Source organism: Phycodurus eques, chromosome 7, assembly GCF_024500275.1.
Source record: "Phycodurus eques isolate BA_2022a chromosome 7, UOR_Pequ_1.1, whole genome shotgun sequence".
Classification (NCBI taxonomy): Eukaryota; Metazoa; Chordata; class Actinopteri; order Syngnathiformes; family Syngnathidae; genus Phycodurus; species Phycodurus eques.
The window spans coordinates 11,330,083-11,352,021 of record NC_084531.1 but is presented as its reverse complement, the minus strand read 5'-3'; the positions used below and the strand labels follow the sequence as shown (position 1 = coordinate 11,352,021).

The following is a 21,939-nucleotide window of genomic DNA, read 5'->3' as shown; positions in this document are numbered from 1 at the left end:
GTCGGTCACCGTGCCGCCCCAACTGTATCTCAACTGCAGTAATATATTTTCTAGCCTAAATAAGATGTATTGATTTTTGTACGGCACAAACACAGATTAATGGCGAGTGGAAGACAAGCAGTGTTAGAGTGTAACATTTAGTTCACAGGTGATTGCTGCGCTTACTGAAAAGTAAGGCTTTGTTTTCCATTACATCAAAAACAAAACATTTCTTAACATGTTTTTTTAAGAAGAACAATAGCACTCTACTATATTCAGTAGCGCACACCTGGGTTTAATGGCGCGCCCCCCCCCCACCCCCACCCCAACCCCCCCCCCCCCCCCCCCCCCCACCGCCCCCCCCCACCCCGTAGTTGGTCGTCAACGGTCAAAGCCGGTCCAAAAACAATGGGTGGTACATTATTTATAATTGGAAATCCAATCGCCGTCAACAGGGCGGGTGGAGATCTCCTCGTGCGATCGGCTCGTATCGAAAGCTCATAAATCGGGTCACGTGTAAGTCAAGGTATCACGATCCCTGTACTGTATTTCCTCAGATTGGAGCCGTCCCACTCATAGACGCCATTTCCCAATTAGTTGCCGGGTTTTACAAATAGACACCTTCCTGTTTAGTAACTGTAAATAATTCAGTTCAAAGATGCTATTGTTCACACACGCTACTGAGCACATTTGAACCATGTTGCCAACCAAAACAGCAGCACCGAAGCATAGAAACAGCCTCTCACATGAATTTAAGTGTGGAGTCTTACCACGTTTTCAACAAGTTCCCAGAACAGTATGAAATAGATGTTACGTTTTTAAAATATGTATTATCGTTCCACAATGGAAAAGCCAAGAAACACCTTCTAGAACAGCTGAATTTTATTTTTGGTTAATCAGAGATACTTTAAATGGTGGAAGTTGTGTGCTTACTATTTTTATGTTTTCTTCAATTGAGTTGTACCGATTATAGGTTACATTAATAGTGGGAAAGGTTTGAAATTATTGAATCCCTTTCTGAAAAAAACCTGTCTTTTTTATATTCCCTATATTGTTTCAACTAATAAGCCTGCATTTCTCCATCCGGAGAACATGCAAACTCCACACTGGAAGGTCCAGAGCCGAGATTTTAACCCTAAACCTCAGAGCTGTGTGTCAGACATGCTAAACACTCATCCACTGTTCCACCCACATTTTTCCATAATAATCCTTTTTATTTTGCTTCAAATTCCAGTTTAAATAATCCGGTACCATTGTTTACTATCGTTCCAAAACTGCAAATAAACACCAAAATAATCGCCCCATGACAACTATTGACAGAAATAAATGTAGCAGGACCTCCCTGCTCCCCTCCCACAATAAAAGGATATTTGATTGCTATCGTGCAAATATTTTCTGCCATTTTGTTGTCATTTTAAGATGACATGTTGTTGTAAACTTTAGACAGTCACTATGCTTGGTGTTCCAAATGGCTTTTTGTAACATCAGAGTTTGCGTAAAAACACAGTTCCACTAGTGCACAGCGTACTTCTTCTTACTAACTCATAGGCCAAATGTTTCCTCTACGCCCCTCATCGCACTCTTTGTCTCATTTGGACCACACTTTAAACCTTAGCCGCATCCACAGTAGAGTAGACCAAATGGAAACAACACATTCCCCTCCGGTCTATAAAGGCCGTGTGTCTCAACACATCCTCGCTTGTTATGTCTTCTCCTGAGGGCAGGAAGTTAGTTATACATTACAGTATGTTATCTCCAGCAAGTCGCAACTGGAAAGTGAATTAATAACAACAAAAAGTGTGGCCATTGCATAAAAATGTATAGATTGCCCTAGGGCACCTTAAACAGGAAACAGTGAAAGAATTAGACTTGTTGTTCATTTCTGACCTCTGTTTTGTGCTACTTAAGCAGCGTGAATGCAGGAAGATAGAGGCTGTTGAATTTCTTTGTGCGTAATCACCACTGTAAAGCCTCTTGAGTCACAGGAGGGGTCAAAACTGCCCAAACACCCACTTTTCATCCTACGGTGAAATCAAATACAGTGTGTAACCGGTGAGCTTGCACGGCATGGCGCAGTCCTCCACCGACTGCAACCCACACTAAATGCTGCGGTCAGCCACCCGGGCCCGCGTGCATGTGATAACAGGCAGAGATGCGGCGTCCTAATTGCTTGCCCGAGTTTTCAGCACTTTGGCTCCCATTTGATGTCTTTGAAGTCGGGTTTTTATCGCTTGGCTGTCGTCTCTGGTGCAATACAAGATGCACACTCGCTGGATGCCGCTTTAGGTACACCTGTTCAGTCTAATGAGATCCATTGCATCGGAAAAAAAACGAAGTCCTGCTCACTTTTCATTTAAACTGTCAAATAGGTATTAGGTATTATTTTTATTATGATTGACCTGCATTGTACAATAAGCAGATGTGGAAAACGTCCTCACACTAGACTAAAGTAGGTGGACAGATACTGGTGTCAAAAATACTCTGGTAAAAGTAGACATACTAATTCAACTCCTACTTCAAAATGAAATGAAAATAAATTGTCACGATTCGTTTTTGACTGGACCCAGAAGCAGGTGGAGGCTGACGCTGAGAGGTTGTGATGAAAGGTTTATTGAAAGAGGAAATGGAGATGATCCTTGAGTCCTGATTCACAATTGTGAGAATGATCGAGTTACCTTCAGAGGGTGGTAGGCCTGTAACGAAGTCCAGAGCAATGTGGGACCAAGGGTGGCTCGGGATGGGCAAGGGACATAGCAGACCAGCGGGGGGGCAAGTGTAAAGACTTCCCACGGGCACAGACGGCGCAGGCTTGGACGAACTCTTTAATTAGGCTGGGCCACCAGAAGTGCTGGATGAAATGGATAGTGCGGGTGATGCTGGGAAGACAGGTGAGCTTGGAGTTGTGGCCCCATTGAAGGACGTCAGAGCGTGCGTAATCGGGTGTAAACAGACGGTTCGGAGGTCTGGTCCTGGGATCCGGGTGAGTCTTTTGAGCCTCTTTTACCACCAGTTCGATTTTCCAGGTGGCCTCTCCAACTAAGCACAAGGAAGGGAGGATGGGTTCTGGTTCTGCAGGGCTGGAGTGGGGTGAGTACACTTGAGACAGGGCGTCGGGTTTGCTGTTGCGGGATCCAGGTCGGAAGGAGAGGCTGAAATTAAAATGGCTCAAGAAGAGGGCCCAACGAGCCTGTCGGGGGTTAAGGCGTTTGGCGGAACCGATGTAGGCATGATTTTTGTAATCAGTCCAGATAATGAATGGTAATTCAGTCCCCTCCAGCCAGTGCCGCCAGTCTTCTAATGCCCAGATGATGGCCAACAGCTCACGGTTGCCAACTTCGTAGTTCCGTTCGGCGGGAGATAGACGACAGGAAAATAATTCACAGGGATAAAGTTTTTGGGAAGAGGGGTCCCGCTGTGAGAGAACGCCCCCTGCCCCAGTGTCCGAGGTGTCAACCTCCACCACGAACTGGAGAGAGGGGTCGGGATGTCGGAGGATGGGAGCACTGGTGAAGAGGGTCTTGAGTTGGTCAAAGGCTTGGGTGGATGTAAGGCTAGTGAGAGGAATTGCTACTTTACTATAATTGCGGATGAAGCGACGGTAGAAGTTGGAAAATCCAAGGAAACGTACTTATTTGCGGTTGGTGGGAGTGGGACAGTTAACGACTGCTTGGATCTTGGCAGGGTCTGGTTGCAATTGTCCTTTGGCGATGATGTGGCCTAGGAAGTGTACGGAGGAGAGGTGGAAGTCACATTTTTCGGGTTTGACATACAGGCGGTTTTCAAGGAGGTGCTGGAGGACTTGGCGTACATGACTGCAATGTTTGATTGAAAGCAGTTTTCCTTTCATCCCCTTCTCTGATAGCGATGAGATGGTAAGCATTCCTTAGGTCCAATTTAGTGAATATCTGGTTGTCACAGAGAGGTTCAAATGAGGGGTCGATGAGAAGTAGTGGTGATTTATTTTGGATGGTGATGTCATTGAGTCCACGGTAATCGATGCAGGAACGGAGAGTTATATCTTTCTTCTCGAGAAAGAAGAAGCCAGCCCCTACTGGAGACGAGGAAGGTCGAATGAGTCCGGAAGCCAGTGAGTCACGGATGTAGTCCTCCATTGCCTTTTTCTCAGGGCGGGAAAGCTTGAGAAGACGGCTGGAGGGAAGAGGCGCTCTCGGTAGAAGATGAATGGCGCAGTCATTAGAGAAATGGCCAGGTCTTTACTGAAAACAGGGGATAGATCATGATATTCCTTAGGCACCCAGGAAAGGCCGACAGGTATGGCAGGTGGTGGTGGTTTAGTGGAAGACGGCATGGCAAAGAGCAAACAGTGCGAATGGCAGTGAGGGCTCCATCCGGTGATTGACAAGTGAGTCCAGTCTATGGCGGGGTTGGGCTTTTTTAACCAGGGAATTCCGAGGACTAATGGGGTCTCAGGGGAAGGGATCACAAAATGTGGAATGTCCTCAGGGTGGTATCCAGAAATAGGCAGGGAAAATTGAACTGTTTGGTGAGTGACAGGGGAGATGACTCACCCATCCAGGGCAGCGACTTTCTTGGGAGACAGGAGTGGTTGACAGGGAGTTGGAGCTGATGTGCCAATCCTTTGTGAATGAAATTGTCGTCTGCACCAGAATCTATAAGGGCAACTATGGGGGTGTTATGACTGGGACCAAGAATGCCAGCAGGAACGGTCATACGGGAGGGAGAGCTTGGGGAAATGGTGGTTTGACTCACTACGGTGCTCTCAGGACGTGGTGAGCCTCGTCTTTTGGTCGCAGGGGGCATTTGGCAAGGAAGTGGCCTGATCTACCGCAAGAGATACATCGTCGCTGGGTGACACGACGCTGACGTTCCTGGGAGTCTAGTCGTGTGTTACCTAGTTGCATGTGCTCATCTGGTGCAGTGGGGGGTGATGAAGGGGTAGTCGGAGGTGTAGAAGGCGGGTGAGGTGCTGACGGTGCCGTGGTGGAAGAAGTCAACTCGGCGGGGCACACGGAGGCAGCACTGAGAACAAGATCTCAAATCAATCAATCAAACAAGATCTCAACCACAGGTCTTTCTACCGCTCTCTTTTTAACGTTGTGTTGTCATCTGCGGAAGTCGGGAAAAAAAGCCTACTGTATGTTGACAAAGTAAGGAGTACAAAATACCGATATATGTTTGCAAATGTAGGGAGTAAAAGTCATCGGAAAATTTTTTTCTCAAATAAAGTACAAATGCCTGAAAAATCTACCTGAGTACAGTGAGAAACATTGCCTTAAGCCAGTCATTTACTGTAACTAGAAGGTACTGGATAATTTTCAGACAAATATATTTTGAGAAAATAGTTGCCGATATAATTAACACCGTTTGCCCATCTATGGTGTTTTGCATTGAGTGTTATTATTTAGCTCATGGACCCTTTTTTTTTTTTTTTTCAAATCTAGTGGACTTTCGTAATATCGTTTGGTCAAATATACAATGTTTGTTTTTACAATTTGGAATGGCAATAAACAGGCTCTTGGCCTATTTTTTTGAAGAATTGTGTCAGGAGAGACTGCGTCAACATGCAAGTAGTCAGACCCCAAAGCAAACACAAAACAAGCTGAGGGAGTTACACAGTATTGATTAAACTTAAGACCCCTCAATTGTGAAACTACAAATAACAAAAAGTGATGTGACAAAATTTCAACTTGGAAGACAAAATAATGAAGGTAAAGGGAGATGCACGGAGGACCAGAGGAGAAAGATACTACAGCTAACAGAAAACAATCACTCCAAACCTTCACAAGGCAGGAGAAACAAACAAGAACAGAAAATCACTGTAGTACTTACTAAAAGAGAGAGCAAATAATAACTATTGGCAGGTACAGATAAAACACTGAAAGCATGAGCTTAACAAATAGGCAATGGCAACGACCAATTACGTAGCATCTCGGCATCTTTCTCCTGTCTCTCCTGCGAGGATTGCGAACAGGTGTGATGCAGGAGACTCCGCCCACCAACATACTCCAAGTAACTGCAACGCAAAGGGAAAAAAACCACAGGAAACGAGCAAACAAAACAGGATATGACACATTGTTCACTTTTTGCCAAACTGATGCTTGTTGTGAAGTTCGCTGCCAGCAAAGCTAGCGCTCATAATTCCGTTTTTTACATGCAGCTCAAGACAAAAAAAAGTCGGTGTCACTCATCAAAAAGTCATGTCACGCATAAGTTGGGCTACCTCTGTAATGTATTTTTTGAAATTAGGACTTTACTACTGTGCTAGCATACGGTAGATAAGTGATAGACTATGAGTCGTTCCAAGAAGTAGAAATGGACTTCAGTCATAGCCCGAGTACCGCGAGTACAGTAACATTTTGAGGAAACATCCATTTCTAGGTTACTGCACATACATTTGGGAGCCACAAATATTCAGCAAAACATGCAATGTTAATATTTGACACAGCACACCACAATAACAAACATATTGTTAGAATAATCCACAATTGAGTGTTGTAATCTTTGTAGAAACTAGTTGTATTATATAACACCAGTCTACGTAATGAAGTGGCCAGTAAGTGTACATCCCCTCTCAAATTTGTGCCAAGCAGATAAATGCAGTATTTTCAATCTGGTCTACTGTGTTGGCTGTCAGTGCGAGCGGCTGGCTGAGAGTGTTTAACATGCTCTAATTTGATTTTAATATTTTTTATTTTTTTTTAAAAAGGGCCTAGTGCGGGAAAGCGAGAGCACGTTGAGAATTTGTCTCAGGGGCCGTGCTGAGGTAAATATAGCAACAAGACGGCACCAGTTGATATGAAGGATTCCGCGGTGTGGAGTGTTGTTTGTGACTCACCCGTTGGTGCGTGTTTGTGTGTGGGGGGGGAGGGGGAATGTGTGCAATGTCCAATGTTGGATTTGTTTCATTTTGAGAAGCCATCATTACAGTTGAACACGATTGTCTCCTCTGTACACAATGGATAGCAATTAAGCATGTACAGTATGTCGAGGAATGAAGGTGGTGATGTGGGGCTATAGTAAAGATAACGAGAAACCAGTGAGAGCCTGGCTGGCTCCTGTCTGACTGGGTGTGTGTGTATGTGTGTGTCTTAAGGGTGTGTGGAGAGGAGAGCTGGCTCGTCTGTGTGTCTAATCAGCAGGGCACTTGTGTGTCCCCGTCTCATTGTCTCCAGGGCCCTCCACTCCCGCACCACACCTCTGGACGGCCTGATAGCATCCACTATTCTCCTTGGCAAAAGCCTTCACACGAGTCAAGGGAGATAAAGTAGTCAAGATGTACCAAATTTTTACAGAATTAAGCACTCATTTATACATTTTGGGGACAAACTCAGTCACTAAGGCACCCATTATGGCCCATGACAGTATTTCATCCGGCCCATTCAATTCTAAAAACTGAGCACCCAGAGCACCCACCCCCACCCCCAAAAAATAAAAGAATAAAATAAAAAGTAATAATAAGCCTTTGGTTGCTCTTTTAATCTATGTTTTTCATAATTTTGGTCCAGTAGAACCGTAATCCCTAGTTTATGTCCGATCTGTTTTTCGACAAATTTCTTTTCCATCTAAATTTTGCACCAGTTTTTGTACATCTGCTCTGTTTTCATACAAAAACATGTGACTCAGCCATTCATTTCCCGTAGCCGATGCATTTTGTACGTTTTGTAAAAAAAAAAAAAAAAAAAAAACAGTTCAAGAGACAGTAAGGGGTATTCCACACAGCAAGCTTTTATTAAAAACTCAAGGCCACAACAAACACTGAGGTTACATCAGCGCAACGCATCCTGTCAAAGGTCAGACTGTCAAAATAAAAGTGTGCAGTATCCACAGTTTTACCACACTTTCCTTGCCCCCACAGTTTCTTATTTAGCAGCTGCACTCAATAAAAAAGTAAAAAATAGTTTGTTTGCGACTGATACATAAACCACCATGGGACCAAAGACAGTACGGTGAAACGGTTAATATACTTGCATGCTTTTTATTGAAAGCTTGTCTTTTGACACGGTGTTACACTGATGTTCCCCCAATTTGCCCGAGTGTTGCCGAGCAGACCGAGAGATGTATTGCCTTGATTTATGAATAAAAGCTTGCATTGCGGAATACACCTTGTCGTCTTTTGAAATTGTTTTACACAATATGTTCAGAGATTGATAAAGAAGGTGAGAAACAGTAGAATTTCAAGAAAGTGCAAAGTGCAAAAATCAAGTCTTCAATACGCCATGAGGTAATGTTAAATGTTGATTTGTCCACTTCATTAGTCATTTGTTTGTTCCACACTGTTTCCTGTTTGTAAAATATAGTTATTCGGCATAAAATGTATTTTATTTTTTTTTCATAATTTCTGGTGTCTGGAACAGAATATTTGGATTTACATTATTTCCAATGTGAAGTATACCTTTGGTTTGCGTACAATTTTGTACAATACAAAAACAGACTTTTGGAAACGGATTTATCACCAAAACTAAGGTTCCTCTGTATAGCACTTGGGCTATTGAAAAGGACCCCGACTGGAAAAAAGGTTCCCCAATTAGTAATGGAAATTAGTTGGAGAGAGCCTGGTCTGCTTCCCGACTACATGATATGTGCCCATGAGCAAGGCACTGACCTCCCCCCAAACTCATCTGACGGGTGCCATCCCATGTGGATGTTGTGTGCATTTCTTCTCCATTCTGTGGTGTGATGCATGCAACATTATACATGAAATGACAAATTTACCTTTAGAGAAATAAATAATATATTTCATCCATCCATCTTCTGTAGTGCTTGGCTGACTTTGGGCGAGAGATGGCGTACGTACTTGTCGCCAGCCAATCGCAGGGCATGTATAGACAAACAACCATTCACAATCATACAATTTAGTCTTCAATTAATCTAACATGAATGTTAATGGAATGTGGGAGGAAGCCGAAGTACCCAGAGAAAACGTCAGGCACGCACAGAACATGCAAACTCCACACAAGAAGGCTCGAGAAAAGATTTGAACCCAGAACCTCAGAACTCTGAGGCAAACGTGCTTACCACTTGACCAGGGTGCTGCCCAAATAGTAAGTAAAACAAAATCATTGTCTAATTTAGATATTCGTGGCTACATGAAGCACACAATTTAGCATTAGCTGTAGCTTGGTTACGTTTCTGGCCTTTTGTAAGTGGATTTTTTTGGGCAGAATTTGTTGTGTGGCAGATCCACTAATGCCGGACAATGCATCATGTCCTGTAAATCCCAGAAGACAACCCCTAATCAAATATTCATTAAACTAAATCTAGCATCATTACTTTAAACAGATCAATAATGATTTATTTGTTACATAAATTATATTTCTTTAAAACGAGGGTGAAATCGCCAACGCAACTCACCACGTTCCATATGTCGTCTTAATAATCGTCACTTTCTTTTCTACAGCTCTGCCCTGGACTGGCTGCCAGCCAATCACAGGGTACATATAAACAACCAGTCACATTCACATTCACACATATGGACAATTTATTCTTCAGTTAACCAAAGCAGTATATGTTTGGAATGTGGGAAGAAGCCGGAATACCTGGGGGAAAAAAAACACGCAAGCACGCGGAGAACACGCAAACGCCACACGGGAAGGCCATAACCCAGATTCAAATCCCAACCTAAATACTGTGAGGTGGATAAGCACCACCATAAATTAATCTCTCAATATCTCTATTATTTTATGGTCAACTAAGAAAGCAAATGATTTCAACAAGTACAACTGCACAATTTAATCAAGTCAAATAAGAGTTGTGTATCAAAAAATAAGATAATTCTCACTTTTGCTGTGGTTGTGGTAGTGTTATCATGAGAGGGGTTTATGATACAAAACTGTGACTGCAAACTGCAATTATAAATACAAGGTGTACCTAATGGTGTGGCCCACGAGTGCATCTTCCCAAATAAGACAGGGCATGCTCCCACGATCAGTTCAGTTTCCCAGTTCCGTCTCCTCCATTAACTGATCAATAATTCAATAAATTTGGCGTCTAGATCCTGCCCGCGAACGCCAACACACACACATAGACCCAGCATGAGTTGGCTATTAATTAAATGCTCAGGACACTGTTGTTCAGTGCGGGAATTTGGCGATTGTAAGGCGATCTGTCTGCTTATGACCATGTCACGTGTTTATTCAATGTGCAATAAGATGCAATTAAGATGTTGGGAAATGAATCTGTGAGGCGTAGGCGTCAATGAACCTTTCACACAAGCCCCCCCCCCCCATTCTGTTTTGCAGTCATTATTATAAAATAAATGGCAGACATGCCCTTTTGACCACCACTGATTCAACAATCACTCACTATACAGGATGTGTGTCTGGCAGCTTGGGCAAAATTAATGAAGGTTTCCAAAAAAAATAAACCAAAAAGAATTACAGGCCAAACTTGCCTGCTCTTTATCTGTTATCTCCCTGTTGTGTTCTCTTGTTTAGTGAAAATTATCAGTCCGCCTCTCCAAATGTTCCAGAACCAAAACGCATGTATAATGCATGACTTTGGCAAGGGAACAAGCAATGTTCCTCACTAAACAGCCCTGTCACTAGTGACGTTATCAAAAGACTTCCGCCGTGGTCATGAATTATTAAAAAACAATTCTTTTACCAATAAATAACATTCTGAACAAAGGGTCCCTTTCCCTATGCTGCGCCGATAAAAGCGTCAAGTCATTAAAGAACCTTTAGTTAATTTATTATAGGAACAAAACAAAAGAAACATTTTGGTTAGGTGGATTCACGTTTCACATGTGATGGAAAAGGTATAGTCATGAATATTGTTTTTTTCTTTCTTTTTTTTTAAGAAACCTGTGCCACTGTTTTATATATATATATATATATATATATATATATATATATGTATATATATATATATATATATATATATATATATATGTATATATATATATATATATATATATATATATATGTATATATGTATATATATATATATAAACATTACATACAGTAAGCACATGGCTTACAAATGAAGTCAAATACAAAAAAAAGAACCAAAAATAATACGTTTCTTGTGTATAAACATATTTTACACGTGCCCGTACCACTTTTTACAGTCATTTTTTGTTATATAAGGTCATATATATAACATAAGCATCCCCTTTAAAAGGAGATGCAACACCACATATCAAAAAACAAAAACAAAAACATATATTATGTTCTCACATGTGTGGTGTCTGGCTTCACCTTTACCCAAATTAAAAAAAGGACCTATAGGTCAGCGTGTTGACTCATGCAAACATTTCGGACAGGAATCCCCTCTGTTCCTTTCTTGGAGGATCCATGTTGAGCTATAACGAGGCCAGCCTCTGTAAGTAATAATAATAATAATAATAATATGTTAAAACAGACTGCAGAATGGTTCGCCTCGTTTGACAAAGTATCGCCAGCTGCATCCTCCTCCTCCTCCTTTTCCTGCCACAAGGGCCGTCCATGTTTGTTTTTTGGCGTAGAAAAATGCCTTCCCATAGGCTATCAGGCAGTCACTTTTCATAATCTCATAAATAGCCTTTATTCTCATAGTTGTCCTTCATTGGAAAAACAGAAATAGCGTCCTCGCGTGCCCCTAGTGGTGGCATTCCCCCTTGCGTGCGCGTTCCCGAGCGGTGTCGTGGTGGTCATCGTCGTCATCGTCACAGGCCCAGCGCGGCCGCGTGTTTCTTGGCCTTGAGCCTCAGGTCGGCAATGCTAGAGTTCTTGCTGGTGTTCTTGGCGGCTGCGGCGGCGGCCACCACGGACGCGGCCGACGCCGACTCAGCGGCAAGCGTGGCCAGCGGCAGGCCAAAGGGCGGCGCCGGGAACATCATGTAGGGCGCGTGCGCGGCCAAGTGCGAGTGCAGGTGGTGCTGCGCATGCGCCACGGCGCTGTCCAGCTGTAACTGCGCTTGCACCTGAAAGGAGAAGGGCGGCACGTTGCAATGACTATCCTACAGGACGCACGCAGGAGGGGGGAGAGAAGGGGGGAAAATATGCGTTAAGTTCGCAATGGCTCATGGGACATTCACTTTACCTTGTAATTTTTTGGGGGCTATATAGGATCAATAGGGGAGTGTCTCATTGCGTGACAGCTATGTCGTAAGCTCCGGGGGTGCGCAAACTAAGGCTTGCGGGTCAAAAATAAACTAAACTAATTTAACGCACCAATTCTTTGAATCAGTTTTTCCCAACCTTTATTGAGCAAAAATTTTACTTTCGAAAAAATATCTCACAAAAAGTGGATATGCAGGTTCATTTGATATCTTCTAATCTGCCTGTCACTATACGTTGCTGGCATAGATAGATGAACAAAAATGCATTACTTGGAAATAAATAATAATTATCAAAACAATTAAAGGGAAGTTTGCAATAAAAAAAATACTTTTTGTGATATTAGTTAAAACAGTCATTATGACTTACAGTACATGATAAATAATATATGATGTGTGAAATAATCAGCTGTCTCTGGCCCGATCTTGTGGCTTAATTTGATATACAAGAAACCACCTCACCCAAGAAAAACAACCAATAAGAGACAGAGTTACAAGGTGTCACTTATTTGTTGCGGCACAGCCATGTGGCCTCACAAAAAGACAACATTAAACAATAACTGTAAGGGCTCTCTTTACATAAACGGCCAGTTAGATCGGTGTTGCTAATTTCATAGACAAGTGTAGGCCGGCGGATCTGGTTGTGGGCGGGTTGCGCCTCTGTGGGAGTTTTTAGAGCCGACTTCAGTCGCCGCCAATCAAAGCGGCTCCTCTCATTCCATTTAAATGTGGTGCAACTGACAATCTCAACATGCAGCAAAATGGCACCGTTGTCTGTGCAGAAGAAGACGATGAGTAATCGCAGCCATCCGTATCTAAGTAGAGCATTGTCACTTATCTACCTGTTGGGGCAATAGACAATGTGAGCGGGTACCCTTATTAATTAAACAATGAGCTGGTCATAACCATTGGCAACTTAAATATTTCCACGGCTCTCGGCATCTGTATCCCTGTGCCATGATCAAATTTATCAAAATTGCTTTAGACCAGTTGTCGAGCCTGTGCCAGGACTTAGATGTCGTCTGAGCAGGCGTAAGTTTAGATCGACTTTGTGCCACCAAATTGTCACTCTGCCAGGCGCATCTCCAAGGACATTCCCTCTGCTGTGCCGGAATGCCCAGATTGGCGAAGACCGGTCTGTCAAATTTGCAAACATGCGCAGTGAGCCTTGCGCTTGCACGAAAACCAGGATCTGCATTTGTGCCCACCGCAGATGCGCTATCTACGAAAATAAAGTCCTTGGTGTTCTAGTAACAAACAAGGTGCTTTTCTGGGGTAACAAGGTAACAGGTAGCACGAGGCTCTGGACGTGTGCCTGTGAGTGAGTGACAAATGATGGACACATTATAAGTCACACCGTCTGTGTTAGATTAGTTGTTTTTCCTTGGGCGCGGTGCTTTCTTGTATATCAAATTAGAATTCGAGGCACAGGATGGAGCCAGGGAGGGCTCCAATTTTTTCCACAGCTCATATTTACCATGTACTACTGTCATATTATAATGACTGCTTTAACAAATATGACAAAGTGATTTTTTTTTCTTGCAAGCTCAGCCTTTAACTGAAATCGGATAACTCGGTTTTCAACAACATTTTATCAATTGGAATATTAACAAATAACATTTGTGATACAAAGGTTAATGCACTTTGCAAGATTTACAAGAATGTCATATTTCCATCAATTTCCTTTGTGTCAGACTTCAGGGACACCCTGTATAATGATAACTATTTTTCCATCAATTTAGGTCCTTGGTAACTGTATAAAAACAGAAATTGACCCTGGTGATGAGGGGAAAAAAGGTTGTCCACCCATGTTATGAACATACAATTGAAGACTGTCATGGACAGTAAATAGCATGTTTTTCAAAATACTGCAGCCATCTATACACTTGGAATATCTCTTTAAACAAAAACAATACACCTTTGTGTAATGGGACCAAAATTTCCACTTTACACCACTAACTGTAATTTCTGTTTTTTTCTTCATTGACGTCAATAATGCAAAAATCTATCCTCAAGTCAACCTTATGGGACTACACATTTACATTTGCTCAGAGTGAAGCTTAAACATACACATTTTATCATGCTATGCCCTCAGCACACTGTTCCATATAGGTCTACAGTCACATCAATAACAATAGATGTCTTTCCAAGTATAATTGAATGAGTTGTAGTGTTTTTTTGGGTTTTTTTCCAAGTTGCAGGTAAAAAAGAAAAAAAAAAGGGATTAAAATACACAGCACTATGCACTATGTCAATGAGAGGCCTTGCTGTGTCGGCACAGTGTGCCACAATCAGGCTTTAGCATTTTGCATTTGGCCTGGATGTGCCAAGACAGCATCTCAGGACTAGTGTATGAGGACACCTTTAAAGAGACACTTGCCTGTTGGAATGGCATTCGTAAAGCTCCCACGTTGACATATGGTGCCACGCGACAAGCCTCGAACTGATTCGCTGCTCCGATCAGGACTCCTGGAGAAAGGAATAATGAGATGAGAGCCTCATAGAAGGAAAATCCACAAATAGTTGATCATTTAGTGGTGAATTCAATCCAAAATAAGGACTGAAATAGAATGGGGCAGATAATAACTGCTTGTTCATGTGTGTGTATATACATTTTTCTTCACCTTTTATCTGCAATCAATTTTAATCAAATCATTATTGAAGTACAGGCTTTTGTTCCTTTAAGAGCAGTGTTAATGTGCAAACGGGGCATAAGACTTAGGAATAAAACCTCTAACTACTACGCAACTGTATTTTAATGTTGATTATGGTACTAAGCATTTTTTTGGGGGGGTGGTACTTAGTGTAAAAGTTGGAGAACTTGTAAGGTATTATCTTGCTCACCAAACCTGCAAAGTAGTCATCTTATATATATATATATATATATATATATATATATATATATATATATATATATAAATGCATGTCTGTTGTGTCCTTCATCATTCATTATTGATGGCGCATATGTCAATGACATAGCATTAAACTTCACATTTCTAAGTCTTAGTGTCCATGTACCTTTATGTAACTGGTTCTCCTGCTTCCTGCATTTGGCTCTTCTGTTCTGGAACCAAACCTGCGAGGGCACACATGAATTCATCTTATTTGTGGGGGATCTAATCTCTTTTAAAGTGACAACAAGCAAAGGAGATGATTCCAAAAATACCCCAGAGGAGTGAAATATTAAAAACCATTTAAATCATGAGGCATTGCTGCAAAGCGTGGGAATACGCACGGCAAAAAGCAAATAAAAAAAATTAAAAATCAACCCCCTTATTCAGGCAAATTGTTGAGATGTTGCAGGGCGTTTGGGTTGTAATAAATAACCTTGTCAGCGCTGGTGTCATCTTTCTGTACTTGAGTGTCCCTGCAGACTTTGAATGGACTTTGCGCTATCGAGTGGCAGCCATGATGATGCTTTGCCTTTTTCGTCTTCTCCTCTTATTGCAGCGCTTTCCTCTATTAAATGACCGCTAACATTAATTACTGCATGCCAAACGATTGTGTGGGGGCGGGGGGGGGGGGGGGGGGGGGGGAGAAAACACTTAAACACAAATTACATTGCGAAATAGCACATTTGGTTAAGTTAGCCCAAATGCAACGTGGCGTGTATTGTCATGATAGAAAATATCATCGATTTGGCTGTTGGCGGATTTCATTTATGGAGCATTTTGTTCGCGCTCCACGTCTAATTTATTGCAGTGATAAAAGCAAAACAATCAATCGAGGCAGGAAGAAATAGAAAATAAAGCTGTGAAAGTGCTCGGATGTTTTTTTTTTGATGTTTTTTTTTTTTTTTTTGTATATAGCAGACGTGCTGGTGGCGATTCTGTCTTGCAAATAAAAGAAATTAATGTATGCAAATCCCTCAGTAAAGTGGAAGAGATTCTATAGTGGGGGAGAGAAACCTCGAAAAAATAATTCTATTAACCATATTTATTACTAATACATTTATTTATTTTTCATAATCAGAAATGTTTCTTATTAATTGTCTCTTGACACGTCTGAAGACCCCCCCCCCTCCCCCCTCTCTCTCTCTAGACACCCAAACCTTACTGGGTTTCTTTCTACCCAGATGGTCTTTTTGCTCGTGGGCCCTCACGGTAACAACAACACGTTATATACGCGTACACGCGCACGCGTGTACGTCCGCACGCACGCGCCTTCTTTACCCTGCACCCGCTGTGGATGGTGAGGATTAAAAGCATGCGCACTCTCGTGACATTAACACAGCCCCCAAGTGAAATCGTTCGCGCATTAATTGAATAACAGCATTGCACGGAGAGGAAAAAGATAGATCGAAACGAGCGAAGAAATCAATATATTTTTATTAGAACGGACAAATATGGCAACGTTTGACAATACAGTATATCTGAAATTGAATTAAAATCACGTTAGCAAAAAAAAATAAATAAGATCATAGATACTTAAAGTGAATATGTGGTTGGTAAATCCATAAATTACTGAATGCTCATTAAGATGTAAAAGAAAATGTCAATTATTTTCTTTGTTCATGATCATTTCAATATTTGTGTCCCATGCTTTCTTGCCCCCAGAAATTGGTTAAGATAATTGTTATTGGTTAAGATAATTTAAAGCTAAGTAATAATCATTTATTTAAAAACAGCATAGTATTATTATTTTGTATTTGTTATATTTAAAACAAAATTATAGTCAGTTTTTACAGTACATTTATTACATCATTTGGGTGCCTTTTTTTCTTAGCCCATTAAACAGACAGAGTAACTTATTATTAATTAATATATATAACGCATTCGTGTTACGATTTTGAAAATGTAATATTCATTTTATATTATTCATTTAACCATTATGTTTCTATTCTTGAGTTTTCCATATAACAAATATCTATCTTTTTTTAAGCATTGATTAAAAACTGAATAATTTAAAACTAAATATGAGATAAATTATGTCAACATGCCACTTTGTAGTTTTAAAAAAAAATTATATATCATGTCCATTTATTTCTCTTCCTTATTTTTGTTATCATTGTTTTTATATTATTATATTCCACATGTCGAAACGACTTGTCTATATAATATGTATTTACTAGTTAGAATATATTTTAATGTCTTTAAGATTCAATTAAATTGAAGAACTATGTTGAACATTTGTCACATCTTTATTAAGTCAAAGTGATTCGGTATGCCTCTACCTTTTGTTGTGTTTTTATTGTGAAGACTCTGGGACAGTGGATGAATAAAATGATCTATCTGTCTATTTGTCTGTCTGTCTAGCTGTCTATCTATTATATCCACTATTTCATTTCTTTGCTGCTCTCAATTTCTATTATTTTTCCATTGGGTGGTCACAGTGTTGAAATTAGCATGATGGGGGAAGAAGGTGGTTTCTGACCTGCACCCGGGCCTCGGACAGCCCCAGCCTCTGGCTCAGCTCCTCCCGCATGAAGGCGTCGGGGTAGTGGGTCTCGTCGAAGAGCCTCTCCAGTTCGTTGAGCTGCTCCAGCGTGAAGTTAGTCCGACTTCTCCTCTGCTTGATTTTGGTCTGCGCTTCGTCCTCCATGACCTTTCCGGACTCCTCTTTCCTCTCCTTCACATCCGTAGTGCCTTAAAAAAAAAAAAAAAAGACCGGGAGTGGAACCACATGAATTGCGGGTTTTCACACTTTATTACATGAAGGTGCATCCATGGCCTCAATGGGGGGGGGGGGGGGGGGGAATGAAAGCAATGCAAAGTGAACCAGAGATCTCCCCTCCCCAAACCTCAAAAAGCGGATCACAGCCCGGATGTTTTGTCGAGCTACATAAAGCTCTTTAATTATTAAGTGCTTATAAATATGCAAGCCATCGTGTGTGCTCCACTGCTGGGGCTATGCTGTGTGCATGCGTGCGTACGTGCGTGTGTATGATCCAACCGGGAAAACACGCAGTCCGTCGCGGCCTCCTTTCACAAGGCACGCCGCTTCAAATGCAAAAAAAAAACAAAAGAAAAAAAACAAAAACGTGTTCCTACATTTTCATGTTTTTTTTTAAATCACGCCCAGTAAATTACATTTTTGCTATACATATTTTTGTACATGTAGACCAAAAAAAAAATAATAGTGAAATTTTACACTGAATATTATTTACATAGGCAAATGACTAGAACGAAATAATTTAAAAAAAATAAATATGTTTTTTAATTTGCAAAGAGACTTTGGGGACACCATGTATGATAATTATATATATATATTACTCGCACACAAACTGTCTTGATAATTTTAGCAAATAACCGTGCCTCACACTGCACGTATTAAACAACGAACAACACAGTGGCCAGCTTGTACTGCGATCATCCACCTGTGCAGCCACAAATGCACACCATATTCAGTACTTTAATAGTGCAGTATTAAAAAAAATAAAAATAAATAAAACTGCTGGAAATACATTTTTTTAAATGCACTGAGTGATTCCATTCATAATTTCTCAACAAACGTGTGATGAAAAAGAAACCCCTCAAAATGTTCATGACGATCATTAAATCAACTTTAAAAGTATCTACAAGCATAATTTTTAATGCACAAATACTTGCTTTAAAAATAGTTTTGGTGCACCAACGTTGCACTCGAATTGCTCTCCTCAAAATGTGATAATCAAGCAGCAAGTAAAATAGTTGCAACTCAATTGAGCACGTTTCTGTAGCCTTATAGACTATTCCTCCAAGCGGATCCATCTATCGACACTTACCGTCAATGAGTTTGGGGCTACCGGCGTCTCTGGTCCTCTCCGGGCCGAGCATGTCCGTCTCCCTGCCCGGCGAGAGCGTCGCGTTCCGGGCTACGACCGCCGCCTCCTCCCGGCTCCCGGGCTCCGGGGCTACGGATTCCTCCCCGCCGCCGCCGCGGCCGGCCGCTCGCGCCGCACCGGTCTCCAGCACCTCCCGGTAGGTGATCACCTCCTTCTTCTCCTTGACTTTGTGCTCGAAAGACTTCGACACGAAGGCGGTGAGCTCTTCCATCACACACTCTCGGTTTTTTATTTTTTGTATTTTATTTTTCTTCCTCTCAAGGAAGGAAAATCAGCCAGGCAGACTTCGCCGTCTCTCCCTTTGCTCCACGGCAGCTTAAGACATCAATGGTGCGTGCGGCCCCTTGAAAACGAGACGAGGTGATGCCGCTGCCAACTCTCTGGGAAGGCGCCCGAAAATGGGACATAAAGATGCAGCGTTTTCCTCGGCCAATTTCTCCCTCCTTTGGTATAGCGGAGTTGGGGAACCTGCTGGTGATCCTCGATTGAAGTCACTATTTATACTTTGCGGCGCCTTGCCCCCTTGATCCGTGCAAATTACCTCCCCTCAGGATGCCGGGATGAGCACCCCGTCCCCACCCAACCCCCAACGCCCCCCCCCCCCACACACACGCACACTCCCTCCCTCCCTCCTTTCTTCCTCCCTCATCTACCCTGAGTTAAAAAAAAAAAAAAAAAAAAACATTAAGCACCACCACAGCTGCAGCTAATGGCCATTAATCCAAGATTGACAAGAAGGACTAATTAATTTAATTAAGAGCTCATTCGCTGCTATTGTCCTGAGTTACTTTTTAAACACCCGAGAGAATGCAATGAATCTCTCTCTCTCTCTCCTCTCTCTTCTCCTCTTCTCTCTCTTTCCCTCCCTCTCCATCTCGCTCTCTGCAGGGGAGTGGCTTACAAATATGTGAAAATGACAAGCGAGAGCCTCCTCATCTCAGATCAATATCACATGTTGGTAAAAAAACAATGGACGACTCAGTCAGTGGATCTTTATTAGCATTTTTTTTGCACATATTCCTATTTTTGGGATGGGTTATATGGCACATGTTCACAAAAAAAAATAAAAAAAATAATTGAAAATAAATTAAGATACATGCATTAACATTCATCTTGTTCAAAAGTTTACCAATCTGAGGCTCAGGGCCCAAAATGGACCCAGCATGATGTTTACTGCCATTTATCATCAAAGTATTATTATTTTTTAAATCATACATAGTGTTTGTTTTCATAAATCCACATCATGAGTTTATGCTCACATTAAGTGTATACGTTATGTTATGCAACGCATGCTTTAGTTTTAGTAAGTTTTGATTTCCAATTGTTGAGGTTATTGCAGTTTATTGCATCTAATTACAATGTTTGTCTAATTCAAGATTTTATATATATACCCCCCCCCCCGAATAAATGAATGAATGGTATATGATCTATTCTTATTTCATAACTCCTTACATTTCTGTTATGTTACATTTATATATCTCATATTGAATTGAGTTCGTGAAACCCACTGTTTGCTTCAAATTTTCAAATGCAACGTTCTGAATGATCACTGCTCAAACTATATCATTTAATATGAATCCTCAGCGGGCCTTTCAAAGGCATGCTTTTAGTGTTAAATAGCAGCTAATCGTTCAATTAACGCGTCGTCCTCTCTGCTAGTATTCGTTGCCAATGGGCTCGCTAATTACCGCTGGAATTATTATGGCCTATAATTGTAAATAAACAATGAGAGCAATTAAGAGAAAAGAGCAGGGATTTCTTTTTAAATAAAAGTGATGCGAAATGAGGCGTGTTTATTGATAATCTATATGTATCTCAATTTCCACGCCGTGATGATAATAATTCCGACAGATTAAATATTAACGACGTTTCAGTGTGTGAACCTTTAGGCATTAATTACTGTTATTCCTGCAATGCTGCAGCCCAAAGCAGCATTGCATGCCTAATTGAGGTGATGAGCATCCTGTTTATCTTTGTAACACCCACCAATCCCTGAATTAATTTGTTGCAGCCAAATCGTGTTATGGAATAATATGCACTTTGTAGAAAACACTCTCACCTAATGTGTTTATATTTTTTGGCGGATGACGACGATGACCTCCTGTAAATGAGCTCAAGGCTGTAAATGTGCAGGTGGAGAGAAATGCTTGCTTTTGATATATAAATACTCTACTCCTGTTTGAACTATAAATGCATGTTTCAATTAACTGGTGACTCATGAGAAGGGCAGTACTGTACAACATAATATTTCAAACTAGAAGATAAGGAAACAATGTGTTAATAAAAAAACAGTGTCATAGCAAATAGTGAATAAAATATGTTGTATGCGCACACACACACACACACACGCAAGCACACACACAGACACACAGACACACAGACACACACACACACACACACACACATATATATATATAGTTCCTTGTAGTGGTATGCAAATTACTGTGCAAGTGTACAGTTCAGTTGTATTTAACGTTTAGGTTCATTACTTTTTGTTCTTAAACATTTCTTTACTTACCATTTTGTCATGTGCAACATTTTAATTTAATGATTATTAATTTTCTATATAAAAATGCAGTTTCTATGTTCAACCCTGGCATGATATTAGTGTCTTACAAAAATGTTAACCTCGGAATCGTGTTTTTTGTAAACGTTTATTTTTATTATTTTTTTTTTTTAAATGAACACTTAGGCCTACTAGGCTATTGTATTTTAATGTCAGTCATGACCTTGGTACTTGAAGGGGTATTTATATTTTGGGGGATGGTAATAGGTGGAAAAAGTTTGGGAAGCATTGATCTAGTCCATCGTCAAACTGACATCATTACGAAACCTTTACAGGTAATGTTTTAATATTTATTTGTCGAGAAATTAAATACAAAGGTAAAAGTGTATAAGATGGTTGGGGAAATGTGTTTCGGTTACAAAATGTCTGTATAAATATACCTTTACTATTTTCTTGTTATTCCACTCTTGTGGAAAAAATAAACAACTAAAGTGTCACCTTTTAAAGCTTTAGTCAATAACCCGAATGAATAGGATTGAGTCGGAATGGCAGATCAGCGAATCGGAAATGAAAAATGCCACGGAAACGTCACAAGACTAAAGTAGCCAATCTACCGATGTATTTGTGCCTTACTGTGCTTGGCGTGGGCTCGATCGACGCGCTCTGGTGTGA

General features: G+C 41.1%; 1 protein-coding gene across 1 annotated transcript; it reads right to left on the bottom strand.

Annotated features, from left to right (window-relative positions):
• Positions 1 to 11,605: 11,605 nt before the first annotated feature.
• shox2 (shox homeobox 2) lies at positions 11,606 to 18,972 on the bottom strand. Its single transcript, XM_061682037.1, has 5 exons — positions 18,702 to 18,972; positions 17,372 to 17,583; positions 15,017 to 15,074; positions 14,379 to 14,467; positions 11,606 to 11,899 (listed from the first exon to the last, which is right to left on the bottom strand). The coding sequence occupies exons 1-5, from the start codon at positions 18,970 to 18,972 to the stop codon at positions 11,606 to 11,608; spliced, it is 924 nt and encodes a 307-aa protein (XP_061538021.1).
• Positions 18,973 to 21,939: the final 2,967 nt, after the last annotated feature.

Coding starts and splice junctions, on each gene's coding strand:
- shox2 (XM_061682037.1), bottom strand. CDS start 18,972: ATGGAAGAGCTCACCGCCTTCGTGTCGAAGTCTTTCGAGCACAAAGTC. Junction 14,468..15,016: donor GGAGAACCAGTTACATAAAG/GTACATGGACAC, acceptor TCCTTTCTCCAG/GAGTCCTGATCGGAGCAGCG. Junction 11,900..14,378: donor TACGAATGCCATTCCAACAG/GCAAGTGTCTCT, acceptor TGCGTCCTGTAG/GATAGTCATTGCAACGTGCC.